The 13,191-nt window shown below is 41.0% G+C and overlaps 4 protein-coding genes across 4 annotated transcripts; 2 read left to right on the top strand and 2 right to left on the bottom strand.

Annotated features, from left to right (window-relative positions):
- Positions 1-4,558: 4,558 nt before the first annotated feature.
- Positions 4,559-5,087, top strand: LOC132901289 (histone H2A-like). Its single transcript, XM_060943600.1, has one exon. It carries the CDS (start codon positions 4,701-4,703, stop codon positions 5,085-5,087), a length of 387 nt encoding a protein of 128 aa, XP_060799583.1. The 5' UTR covers positions 4,559-4,700.
- A 226-nt stretch (positions 5,088-5,313) lies between these two features.
- On the top strand, positions 5,314-10,900 carry LOC132864547 (uncharacterized). Its single transcript, XM_060897989.1, has 3 exons — positions 5,314-5,324; positions 5,406-5,985; positions 8,874-10,900. Exons 1-2 carry the CDS (start codon positions 5,314-5,316, stop codon positions 5,686-5,688), a joined length of 294 nt encoding a protein of 97 aa, XP_060753972.1. The 3' UTR covers positions 5,689-5,985; positions 8,874-10,900.
- LOC132901294 (histone H2B-like) lies at positions 6,352-6,813 on the bottom strand. The gene has a single exon (XM_060943604.1). The coding sequence runs from the start codon at positions 6,792-6,794 to the stop codon at positions 6,420-6,422; it is 375 nt and encodes a 124-aa protein (XP_060799587.1). The 5' UTR covers positions 6,795-6,813; the 3' UTR covers positions 6,352-6,419.
- Positions 7,163-7,744, bottom strand: LOC132901298 (histone H4). Its single transcript, XM_060943607.1, has one exon. The coding sequence runs from the start codon at positions 7,725-7,727 to the stop codon at positions 7,416-7,418; it is 312 nt and encodes a 103-aa protein (XP_060799590.1). The 5' UTR covers positions 7,728-7,744; the 3' UTR covers positions 7,163-7,415.
- Positions 10,901-13,191: the final 2,291 nt, after the last annotated feature.

The raw sequence follows: 13,191 nt of genomic DNA, 5'->3' as shown, positions 1-13,191 counted from the left end.
AAGTGACTCATGTTAGCTTCATAGCTGCACAAAGTGATTCATGTTAGCTTCATAGCTGCACAAAGTGACTCATGTTAGCTTCATAGCTGCACAGTGATTCATGTTAGCTTCATAGCTGCTCAAAGTGATTCATGTTAGCTTCATAGCTGCACAAAGTGATTCATGTTAGCTTCATAGCTGCACAAAGTGGCTCATGTTAGCTTCACAGCTGCAAAAAGTGATTCATGTTAGCTTCATAGCTGCACAAATTGATTCATGTTAGCTTCATTGCTGCACAAAGTGACTCATGTTAGCTTCATAGCTGCACAACGTGACTCATGTTAGCATCATAGCTGCACATAGTGAGTCATGTTAGCTTGATAGCTGCACAAAGTGATTTATGTTAGCTTGATAGCTGCACAAAGTGACTCATGTTAGTTTCATACCTGCACAGAGTGATTTATGTTAGCTTGATAGCTGCACAAAGTGACTCATGTTAGCTTCATAGCTGCACAGAGTGATTTATGTTCGCTTGATAGCTGCACAAAGTGATTCATGTTAGCTTCATAGCACTGGCGGCTGGTAGTCTTTCAAACAGGGGAGGCTGGTCAGTTACGATATTTCCAGATTTTAAAAGAAAAAACACATCGATTTTGCCCATACTCTTGCCTCTGATCTGGCTGATTGTTGGCAGTGTCACAAACTGTGAAATAACAGGTTCTTTTGGCCCATTAGCCTACTGTCCAATATACATGATGGTGGTGTTGGGGGGGAGGGGGGTATATTTTAACATTTTATATTTTAAAATTGTGGCATGTTGTTTAAAAATTGATCATTATTGAAAGCAGCTCTTTGTCAGGAACCTCAGCAGTAGAGCTGGGTGCCACACATTTCATTCAATGACACTTTCCCTATATTTTACTTATTTTGACTGAGAAATTTTTTATTGACAATTTTGATAACCCTTCACTTGTAATCCAGGTCTGTAGTGTGAAATTGTTCTCGGCTGTGTTTTTGTTTAAAAATGTTTTCCAATTTGTAGCTGTGTTTAATTAATATCCAGAAAAATATATATTCCAATATAATATACTCAGCATAAACATTTTAAATAGATTCTATATTTTTGGTCCATCCATGACATATTACTAAAGTAGCCTATTTACTGTTGTTGATGTGGGTCACTTGCTGTTAGCCAATTCACTTTCTCGTACCAGGAGCGCTGAAAGGAACGAGTATTATTCCCTACCTTTTTCACCAAGTCAATTTGAGGCGTTGGTCTACCCTGCTCTTTAATGTTAATTTTTTCCTCGAAAGGAAGACTGGCAAATGGCTTCGCCAAAATTAAATCAGCAATGCTTGTCATCCGTGCGCAGCTTTCTTGCTAGCTGATTAGCCCCCTCAAGTTCAAGTTCAGTCACTCAAATAAACGAAATTTCTGGAACTAAGATAGCAAACTTGACAACACTATATTTACACTTTATTAACAATGAAAATATATACAAACTAAAAAAGCTGGTAGAAACCGTATGTAATGAATGAAATCGAAATGTAAGCTTATCTCTTACAATACACCACAGCACTTGCAAATCCGCATGGGACTGAACTGAAATTCACCGCTGCCTGTCTATAGTTGAAACGAGCTGTCAATCAAAGAAAATATCCTGCCGCTTTCACCAATCACCAGTCTCCTCGGGGAAACTGCCATGTCCCTCCCATGTGAGGCTCGGAGTCCGTAGGCGGGCATTTTCGCAGTATTTGTCCAATAACCGTCTTGCATTTTGAGATTGAAAAGCGCATAGCTCCCAAATGCCATTGAAGTGCACTGCGGCTGGGAGTCCGGTGGGCGGGCGTTTTCGCAGTATTTGTCCAATAACCGTCTTGCATTTTGATATTGAAAGCGCAGAGCTCCCAAATGCCATTGAAGTGCGCTGAGGCTGGGCTGCATCGCGCTGTCACGAGGGGGAAAAACTCACGCACACATTAGGCGAACTGGGGAAAGTTATAACGGAATGATTTCGCACTGCAGTTGGGTTGAGCACATATATTTCTATGATTCTGGATCTGAAATAGCAATGTTATAAGGTCGGCTATAACATAAGCCTAGCGCAATTCATCCTACACGATGTTCGTTATTTTTAGAGGAGGCTGAGCCTCCCGCGTTGTCTTAGAGCAATCGCCCGTGCTTCATAGCTGCACAGAGTGATTCAGGTTAGCTTCCTAGCTGCAGAAAGTGATTTGTATTTGGGTGATTGCTGCACAAAGTGAGTCATGTTAGCTTCATAGCTGCACAAAGTGACTCATGTTAGCTTCATAGCTGCACAAAGTGATTCATGTTAGCTTCATAGCTGCACAAAGTGACTCATGTTAGCTTCATAGCCGCACAAAGTGACTCATGTTAGCTTTATAGCTGCACAAAGTCATTCGTATTTGGGTGATAGCTGCACAAAGTGATTCATGTTCACGTTATAGCTGCACAAAGTGATTCATGTTTGCTTTACAGCCGCACAAAATTGATTCATGTTTGCTTTACGGCTGCACAAAGTGATTCATGTTCACTTCATAGCTGCACAAAGTGACTCATATTAGCTTCATAGCTGTACAAAGTGAGTCATGTTAGCTTCATAGCCGCACAAAGTGACTCCTGTTAGCTTCATAGCTGCAAAAAGTGATTCATGTTAGCTTCATAGCTGCACAAAGTGATTCATGTTAGCTTCATAGCTGCACAAAGTGATTCATGTAAGCTTCATATCTGCACAGAGTGATTCATGTTAGCTTCATAGCTGCAGAAAGTGATTCATGTTAGCTTCATAGCTGCCCAAAGTGATTCATGTTAGCTTCATAGATGCACAAAGTGATTCATGTTAGCTTCATAGCTGCACAGAGTGATTCATGTTATATTCATAGCTGCACAGAGTGATTCATGTTAGCTTGATAGCTACACAGAGGGATTAATGTTAGCTTCTTAGCTGCAGAAAGTGATTCATGTTAGCTTCATAGCTGCACATAGTGAGTCATGTTAGCTTCATAGCTGCACAAAGTGATTCATGTTATATTCAGAGCTGCACAGAGTGATTCATGTTAGCTTCATAGCTGTACATTCTTAATCATGTTAGCTTCATAGCTGCAGAAAGTGATTCATGTTAGCTTCATAGCTGCACATAGTGAGTCATGTTAGCTTCATAGCTGCACAAAGTGATTCATGTTATATTCAGAGCTGCACATAGTGAGTCATGTTAGCTTCATAGCTGCACAAAGTGATTCATGTTAGCTTCGTAGCTGCACCGAGTGATTCATGTTAGCTTCACAGCGGCACAAAGTGATTCGTGTTAGCTTCATAGCTGCACAAAGTGATTCATGTTAACTTCATAGCTGCACAAAGTGATTTGCAGCTATAAAGCTCACATGAATCACTTTGCGCAGTTGTAAAGCTAACATGAATCACTTTGCACAGCTATAGAGCTAACATGAATCACTTTGCTCAGCTTTACAGCTAACATGAATCACTTTGCGCAGCTATAGAGCTAACATGAATCACTTTGTACAGCTATAATGCAAACATGAATCACTTTGCGCGGCTATAAAGCTAACATGAATCACTTTGCACAGCTATAAAGCTAACATGAATCACTTTCTTCAGATATAAAGCTAACATGAATCACTTTGTGCATCTATAACGCAAACATGTATCACTCTGTGCAGCTATAAAGCTTACATGAATCACTTTTTGCAGATATAAAGCTAACCTGTATCATTTTGTGCAGCTATTAAGCTAACATGGATCACTTTGCGCAGCTATTAAGCTAACATGAATCACTTTGTGCAGCTTTTACCCCAACATGAATCAGTTTGTGCAGCTATAAAGCTTCCATGAATCACATGAACACTGAAACAACATGAATAATCAAAGAGATTATTTTTAGGGTTGTAGCCGCGCAACGTGATTATTTTTAGGGTTGTAGCCACGCAAAGAGATTATTTTTAGGGTTGTAGCCGCGCAACGTGATTATTTTTTGGGTTGTAGCCACGCAAAGAGATTATTTTTAGGGTTGTAGCCGCGCAACGTGATTATTTTTTGGGTTGTAGCCACGCAAAGAGATTATTTTTAGGGTTTTAGCCGCGCACAGTGATTATTTTTTGGTTTGTAGCCGCGCAAAGTGATTATTTTTAGGGTTGTAGCCACGCAATGTGATGATTTTTTGGGTTGTAGCCGTGCAAAGAGATTATTTTTAGGGTTTTAGCTGCGCAAAGTGATTATTTTTAGGGTTGCAGCCACCCAAAGTGATGATTTTTAGGGTTGTAGCCGCGCAAAGTGATGATTTTTAGGGTTGTATCCACGCAAAGTGAATTGTGTTAGGATTATAGCATCAGGAAGGAATTCCACAGTAGGGTTCACATCTCATTTGATGTCGTCCGAGTAGAGCTCCAGGAGTGTGGAATAAAATAACCAACAGGCTGCAGCAGAGTCTCCGCCTGGCCTAGTCTTCCTGTTGGCACATCAAATTCCACCAAATCCAACACCACAACTCAGCCACATAGACACACACACCTGACACACACACACACACACACGGCATGGAATTTGACGGCATGTTTGTGATTGGTTGTTCTGCCACAACGATCTTAACCAATCAGAGAAGAGCCGTGTTGTCTTTATCACAGAGGGCACGAGCTGGAGCGCTTTTTATTTTAGAGTTGTTCCTGCAACAGATCTGAGCAGCAGAATGAGCGGAAGAGGAAAGACCGGTGGTAAGGCTAAAGCTAAACCTAAAACTCGTTCATCCAGAGCCGGACTCCAGTTTCCCGTGGGCCGTGTCCACAGGCTCCTGCGGAAAGGCAACTATGCCGAGCGTGTCGGCGCCGGCGCTCCAGTTTATCTGGCCGCCGTGCTGGAGTACCTGACTGCTGAGATCCTGGAGTTGGCCGGTAACGCCGCTCGTGACAACAAGAAGACTCGCATCATTCCCCGCCACTTACAGCTCGCTGTGCGCAACGACGAGGAGCTGAACAAACTGCTCGGCGGAGTGACCATCGCTCAGGGTGGTGTGTTGCCGAACATTCAGGCGGTACTTTTGCCCAAAAAGACTGAGAAGGCCGTCAAGACTAAATAAATAAACCCACTGCTGCATTCATCAGTCCCCAAAGGCTCTTTTAAGAGCCACCCATCTATGCTCAAAAAGCGCAATTTTTTTGAATCCTTATCAGGTTTTGGGGTATTAAATAATTCTAACATAAAAGGAATTCATAAATAACATAATCAAGTGGTATTAATAATGATGCATTTTATTTATAACGCATTTTAGCCGTAATAGGAAGGTTGATGGGTGAAAATAGATTATGACGGCGCTGTCCGTGCGGCGATTGAACCTACAAAACGCGCTAAGCTGCGCTGTTGGCTCTGCGGAGCTGCGCGAGCGGCAATAAATTAGGCCCGGCACCGTGGCTCTGAGGGAGATCCGCCGTTATCAGAAATCTACTGAGCTGCTCATCCGTAAGCTGCCCTTCCAGCGCCTGGTAAGAGAAATCGCTCAGGACTTTAAGACCGATTTGCGCTTCCAGAGCTCGGCTGTCATGGCACTGCAGGAGGCGAGCGAGGCATACTTGGTCGGCCTGTTCGAGGACACTAACCTGTGTGCCATCCACGCCAAGAGAGTGACCATCATGCCCAAGGACATTCAGCTGGCACGCCGTATTCGCGGAGAGCGCGCTTAAACGCAGATTCCGTCTAACGCACACAAAGGTTCTTTTAAGAGCCACCTCACTGTCTCACAGAAACGAGCCCGTCTCCATCCCCTGCACGGAACACCGTTCTGTTTGAGCTCACGGTTCGAGTGGAGTCGGAGCAGTGAAACAGAACAGCTGTTAGGACACAGTGGCCAGAGTTCTAGAACTCCTCGCGGTTTGACTGACAGGTTTTTGTCCTTTTAGATATTGTGGTGTCTGAGCGCCGCTTCAGTAATCAGAAGAGAGAAGCAGAAAGTTTTCTCCGCTGCTTGGAAATGAGCAAAGGTAATGTTGTATTTAATAATTGGTCTATATGTATCAAGGACAAAACCTTGTGCGTATTTCAATACATTTATCACTTCATACGTTTTGTGTTTTTAACAATGGACATTGTCACAAGGCAGATTTCCATTTATCCGCAGAAACAAATGAAACATTTGAAATAACTCAGTGCAGCACCCATATAATTTTTACTCGGTTATTTTCGCTTTGTAAGTAAAATAGCTCCTTTATTTACTCATTGATGGAGGTCTGTTTTCTTGATGTGGTAATTTTTCTCGCTGTATCTCCCGTAAATAAATTTTTATTCAATTCTGCATTTATTATAAAACAAGGGAACAGCACGAAGAGAGAGACATGAATTTGCTCTTCTATGAGAAAGTGTGTGGCTCTTAAAAGAGCCGTTGGGTTGCTGAAGGCAGCCGCAGCAGCAGCGCGCTTTACTTGGAGCTGGTGTACTTGGTGACGGCCTTTGTGCCCTCGGACACGGCGTGCTTGGCCAGCTCGCCAGGCAGTAAAAGGCGCACAGCGGTCTGGATCTCTCTGGAGGTGATGGTGGAGCGCTTGTTGTAGTGAGCCAGACGAGAGGACTCACCGGCGATACGCTCGAAAATGTCATTGACGAAGGAGTTCATGATGCCCATAGCCTTAGACGAGATGCCGGTGTCGGGATGAACCTGCTTCAGGACCTTGTACACGTAGATAGCGTAGCTCTCCCTCCTGGACTTTCTGCGCTTCTTGCCTCCTTTACCAGCCGCCTTGGTCACGGCTTTCTTGGAACCCTTCTTGGGCGCGCTTTTAGGTGGCTCGGGCATGGCGCTGCTCCTCGGCTAAACTGTAAGAGAATGAATAAGGCCCGCCTCGCGGCCGCTCTATTTACAGGTCCGCAGTGTAATTAGACACGAGGCAGGAACATATTTTATTGGCCAGAGTTCCAAACCTCCTCATACGGGGCGCCTCCTACCGCTCCGCCCACTTCCTTCCCCTCCGCCTCGCTTTGTCTCCCTTCCCGCCGTTTTATATTCACAGCACTGATGGAAGAATTTTATAGATAAGAATTCATTCCATTCTTATATTTCTATTACCACCATCTGAAACGTTTCTCTCTCACACAGCTTTCATATAGAAACGGTTAAGTATTACTGATGTTACTCGTGTCTGCAGTTTCCTGTTCTCTGCTTCATTTTAAATAGACTTTATTTTCATTCAGATTTGCATCAAACAATACACATTAGAACGAGATTTCGTTGCTGTGGCTCAGTGTAGTGCAGAACGAAACAGCAACTATATTACCTGAGAATAATAAAAAAAAAATAATACATAGGCTGCTTTTCTCTTCCCTCTCTCACACACACTCATGGGGAAAGAGCTCTTTGTGGATGTTTGGGTGGCTCTTAAAAGAGCCGTTGTGTTGGTGCGGTTCAGTGTCGGAGCGTTTAACCGCCGAAGCCGTACAGAGTGCGTCCCTGGCGTTTCAGGGCGTACACCACATCCATAGCGGTGACGGTCTTTCTCTTGGCATGCTCCGTATAAGTGACGGCGTCGCGGATCACGTTCTCCAGGAACACTTTCAGCACACCGCGGGTCTCTTCGTAGATCAGGCCGGAAATGCGCTTCACACCGCCACGGCGAGCCAGACGGCGAATAGCCGGCTTGGTGATTCCCTGGATGTTGTCGCGAAGAACTTTCCGGTGCCGCTTAGCGCCTCCTTTCCCGAGCCCCTTGCCACCCTTTCCTCTGCCAGACATCGCGCTGCTCTCTCCAAGTCAAGCCGCTCAGTTCATGTCACTGCGCAGCGCCCACAGCCTTTATACACTCTCTACAGGACCGAGTTGAGACCCGGAGTGGGCGGGCCTCAGGCCTAAGAACAACGGTCCCGCAGTAAAACACATTCAAAAAGAAACAGAACGCCACAGCTTTTCACTGGCGAGCGCATTCTTCATCCTTTCTGTGCACAGAAACATTATCATTCACATTATTTTTTACGCCGTTTTGATCGGCTGAGCGAACTGCAAATAACTGCCGACAGATCATGGTCTGCTCATGCGCAGTTACTCCCTGTCAACAAACAAACAAACAGCCATCACTGTAATGAGGTTAGTAAAAGCACTGTGTGTTTGTGCAACATTGGCGTTCCCTTTTGAGCCCGTCTGCGGCTTCAAGGCCCGGATTCTAAACTCCTCGGTCCACTACAGCTACAGGTCACAGAACGCAGAACATCGCCTTATTACTCGGCCCGGCACTCAGCTCTGATCCACACCGATGTCTGTGTACACTGTTAACAGAGCCGACGCTTCACCACACAAGCACCCTCGAAGAAACGCTGCCTTGTTTTTCTTCCTCCCCCAACCTAAACGCTGGGTCGAGGCTGTGGGGTCATATTCTTGGGTTATTTTAACTCATTCTGAGTTGCTTTCTATAACCCAGCTGCTGGCTTAGTGGTTGAGGACAGTCAGATATGACGCAATCTACCCAGCAGCTGGGTCCATTTAAATCGGTCGTTATAGTATTTGCACTACATTACAATTAAAAAAAAAAGCTATTCTTCCAACTGTCCTGTCCAGTATCTTTCAAAATGCACTGGAAAAGGGCTGATTTTGGAGGGCAATAAACAAAGTGGTTTCAGCGGATCAGCAGAGTGGCGATCCACAGGCAGAAGGGAACCGACAGGGAAGGGAATGGACAGTCAATGGGACAAGGAGCCGCAAGCCATAACCCGCTGTTTCTAAGCTCCTTCCCCTGCTGATTTTCAGCGATGATTGTGAATGATCTGATTAATTAACATAAACAAATAATGGTTTGTTTGTGACGACCATGTTGTGTAGTTTTGTGTACTTTTAACAGCTAGGCATTGTCCAGTGTGCTCAGGCACGGTCGCTTCTAATCTTGCGCAGCTGTTGGGCTGCTGTTGAGTCGAAACACCCCAGCCGCTGGGTCACACTACATTTAAAAGCACTGCTTTTTCCCCAATGAACAGTCTTTGTGCCCGGGAAGACGACGACTGGCAAGGGGGCAGTTTAAAGCTACACAGATTAAGGGTTGTAATATTATGATGTGCTTATACAAACTCTCCCTCCTGTAAAGGCAGCAAAATTCCATGGAAAAATTTATTCATTTCATTTAATTTATACTTAAAATTCCCGTTTACTCAGAAAACAGAAGAAAATACAATCAACATGGACTTCAAACTGCAAAATATACATCAAGTTAAATGGAACACCAGAACAAGCCAAAGTACTAGTCATCAGGGAGCTGGAGGAGCTGAGCAAATATTAACGAAACGTACAACAACAAGGTATCCTTAAACTACAGCCATGACAACTCCTGATAATAAACACACATTAGGACTATAAAACTTTGTATATACAGAACATAAAATACAGGACATAGAACATGATATTGATCCGGATAACAACTTACTCAATGATATAGAAAACAGCTGCAGTTATTACACAGATGAGCACTACAACGCAACTTTCCAATCAAAGCATAACATATCAATCATCCACTTCAATAGCAGAAGCCTATATGCCAACTTCCACAGTATTAAAGAATATTTGAAACAGTTTAAGAACCCATTCAACATCATAGCAATTTCAGAGACATGGATCAGCACTGACAGACATGTGGACTTTGAGATGGAGGGTTATGATCTAAATCATATAAGCAGAGTGAAAAAGAGAGGAGGAGGTGTGGCAATATATGTGGACAAAGGATTGAAGTATAAGGTGGTGGAGAGTATGACAGCAGCTGTTGATAATCTGGTGAAATGTATCACAGTGGAAATTTGTATGGAAAAAGTAAAAAATATAATTGTGAGCTGGTTGTACAGAACTCCAGCATCAAGTATTGATATATTTGAAAACTGGATGGAAAACATGTTTTCTAACTCAGTGCAGAAGACTGTGTTTATCTGTGGGGATTATAATATTGATCTGTTAAATCCAAAAAAGCATAAAATGACAGAAGATTTCATAAATACAATGTACAGTATGGGTTTATACCCAAAAATCACCAAACCTAGTAGAATTACTTCTCATTGTGCCACATTAATAGATAATATATTTACAAACAGTATGGAAAATAATACAGAGAGTGGGCTTTTATATAATGACATCAGTGACCATTTGCCTGTATTTATTGTCTATCACTGTAATTACTGGAAACCTAAGGATATGAATCAGCTGAAATACAAACGGATAAGAACCGAAGAAAATATAAGGACACTTAAGAGTGAATTACTTAAACAGAACTGGAGAGTCGTATATGAGGAAGAAGATATTGACAAAGCATACAGTGGATTCCTAAATATCTTTAAAACACTATATGATAAAACCTGTCCTGTAAGGAAATACAATGATGGACAAAAACAGGCAAATGGTCCATGGATCACCAAAGGATTAAAAAATGCCTGTAAAAAAAAGAACACGCTGTATAGACAATTCATTAAAAAAAAGAACTTTGGAGGCAGAAATTAAATATAAAAAATACAAGAATAAATTAACCAGCATTATGAGGACATGTAAGAAGGAATATTATAATAAATTATTAGATAGTAATAAAAATAACATGAAGGGGCTATGGAATGTACTGAATAGTATTATTAGGAATGGAGCTAAAAACAAAAACACAAGCTACCCTGATCATTATATTGAGAATGACAGATCAATAAATAATATGGAGGAAGTGGTAAATGGTTTTAATAGGTTCTTTGTAAATGTGGGATCAGATTTGGCAGAAAAGATTCAGGATACAGACACACCTGGAGGGGCGGAGGCTGCTCGATGGGAGAGAAATCCTAAATCTATATTCCTTGGTGCAGTTGGCATAAAAGAGGTCATAGACATTGTAAGGAGAAGTGAAAGTAAAACCTCCACTGACTGGAATGATATTGATATGAGTTTAATAAAAAAAGTTATTGAAGAAATTGCAGAACCATTTACTCACATATGTAATATGTCTTTTAATTCTGGTAAATTTCCAAACAACATGAAAATAGCTAAAGTTATACCTTTATATAAATGTGGAGATAGACACCATTACACAAATTACAGGCCAGTTTCTTTACTCTCTCAGTTCTCCAAGATCCTCGAAAAACTGTTCACAGCAAAACTAGACAACTTCATTGAAAAATATAAACTTTTAGCTGACAGTCAATACGGATTCCGGAAAGACAGATCAACAACCCTGGCATTAATGGAACTTATCAAGAAAATCACAAATGGTATAGACAATAAAAAACATGTTATGGGAATTTTCATAGATCTAAAGAAAGCATTTGATACAATAAATCACAACATTCTATTAAAACAATTAGAGAGGTATGGTATCAGAGGGGTTGGTTTGGACTGGGTGAGGAGCTACTTAAGTAACAGGCAACAATTTGTAAAAATTGGAGATCACACATCTGAGTATATGCCCATAACATGTGGAGTACCGCAAGGGTCTGTCTTAGGTCCTAAACTGTTTATATTGTACATTAATGATTTATGTAATGTATCAAGTATAATGAAATGCATATTATTTGCTGATGATACAAACATCTTTTGCGCCGGGGACAATGCACAGCAGCTTATGGAAACAATCACAACCGAAATGAATAAATTAAAAAGGTGGTTTAACGTAAACAAATTGTCATTGAATTTGAGTAAAACAAAGATTATGTTATTTGGAAAATATAAGTCGAACCCTCAAGTTGAATTGAAAATTGACAACATAACCATAGAAAGAGTGTATGAAATAAAATTTCTGGGTGTGATTGTTGATCATAAAGTCTGCTGGAAACCGCATATTAATCATGTTAAAGCAAAAATAGCAAAGATTACTGCAGTTTTGGGGAAATCAAGACACATTCTGGACTATAAATCACTACATACTCTGTATAATGCACTCATACTTCCATATTTGAGCTACTGTGTGGAGATATGGGGTAATACCTACAAATCTAACCTGCAGCCGTTATGCACATTACAAAAAAGAGCAATAAGAATCGTCAATAATACGGGATATCTTGAGCATACAAACGCATTATTCGTAAAAGCACACACTCTGAAATTCACTGATCTGGTTAAACACAAGACTGCACAAATTATGTATAAAGCAAGACATAACCTTCTTCCGGGTGAGGTACAAAATACGTTTATGGAAAGGCAGGGTGGGTCTAACCTGAGAGGGGAAATGAATTTTAAGAGAGTAAATGTTAGAACAACTATGAAAAGTATGTGCATAACAGTCTGTGGGGTGAAATTGTGGAATGGTCTGGAAAATGAACTCAAAAATAGCACCAACATAAAACTGTTTAAAAAATTATATAAAAACATGTTAATAAAAATATATGAGAATGAGGACAGGCAGACTATATAGGTGATGATGAAATTGAGAGTAAGTCTGTGACTGGTCTTCTTGTATTTAGTGTATAGTTATAGGTATGTGTATATATATGTATGTACTGTATATATGTATTGTATGTGTGTCTATATGCATAACATAAGTATCTGTATATATGATTTGATTTGGTCGATATTATACCATGTCGGTATGTTTTGGTATGTTGGTATGTTTTCTTTTTTGTTTATTGCTTTTGTTTTCTTTTGTATTTATAGTTTATTATGGTGGAAAGTGACATTTGATTAGCGGTGGTATAGAGGGTTAGGATTGGATAAGTTATTACTTCTTCCTAATCCTTTCTGAACATTGTTATGTTATTGCCTTGTGGCTACGCTATTCTGTTTGTTTATGACGATGTTTTGATTATTGCATTTTTTATTTAAATTTTTATTTTTATATCTTCTTTATTGTTCAGAATAAAGTAATCAATCAATCAAAACCTTTATATGCTCCCACTTGGGCAAATTATCAAGAACAATTCAATTTTGTATCATTGCTATGCAGATGACACCCAAATTTATTTTGCTCTATCACCTAATGATTATGCCCCCCTTGAATATCTCTACCAGTGTATCAATCAAATCAACAACTGGATGTCACAAAATTTTCTTCAGCTGAACACAGATAAAACAGAAGTAATTCTATTTGGAAAAAAAGATGAAAGACTCAGGATTACCACTATTCTTGACACAAAGGGGATTAAAACAAAAGAAATGGTTAAAAATCTTGGTGTTTTCACTCACTACGTTTACATGCACATAGAGAGAATCAAATTTCTGCCGTTGCTCGACTGAAATCGAAGTTCAAAATGCCATGTATACACCT

This window comes from Neoarius graeffei, chromosome 17 (genome assembly GCF_027579695.1).
Source record: "Neoarius graeffei isolate fNeoGra1 chromosome 17, fNeoGra1.pri, whole genome shotgun sequence".
NCBI lineage: Eukaryota > Metazoa > Chordata > Actinopteri > Siluriformes > Ariidae > Neoarius > Neoarius graeffei.
This window is presented reverse-complemented; position numbering and strand designations above follow the sequence as displayed.

Bases quoted from the DNA above. Each gene is read 5' to 3' on its own strand.
- LOC132901294 (XM_060943604.1), bottom strand. From the start codon at position 6,794: ATGCCCGAGCCACCTAAAAGCGCGCCCAAGAAGGGTTCCAAGAAAGCC.
- LOC132901298 (XM_060943607.1), bottom strand. From the start codon at position 7,727: ATGTCTGGCAGAGGAAAGGGTGGCAAGGGGCTCGGGAAAGGAGGCGCT.
- LOC132901289 (XM_060943600.1), top strand. From the start codon at position 4,701: ATGAGCGGAAGAGGAAAGACCGGTGGTAAGGCTAAAGCTAAACCTAAA.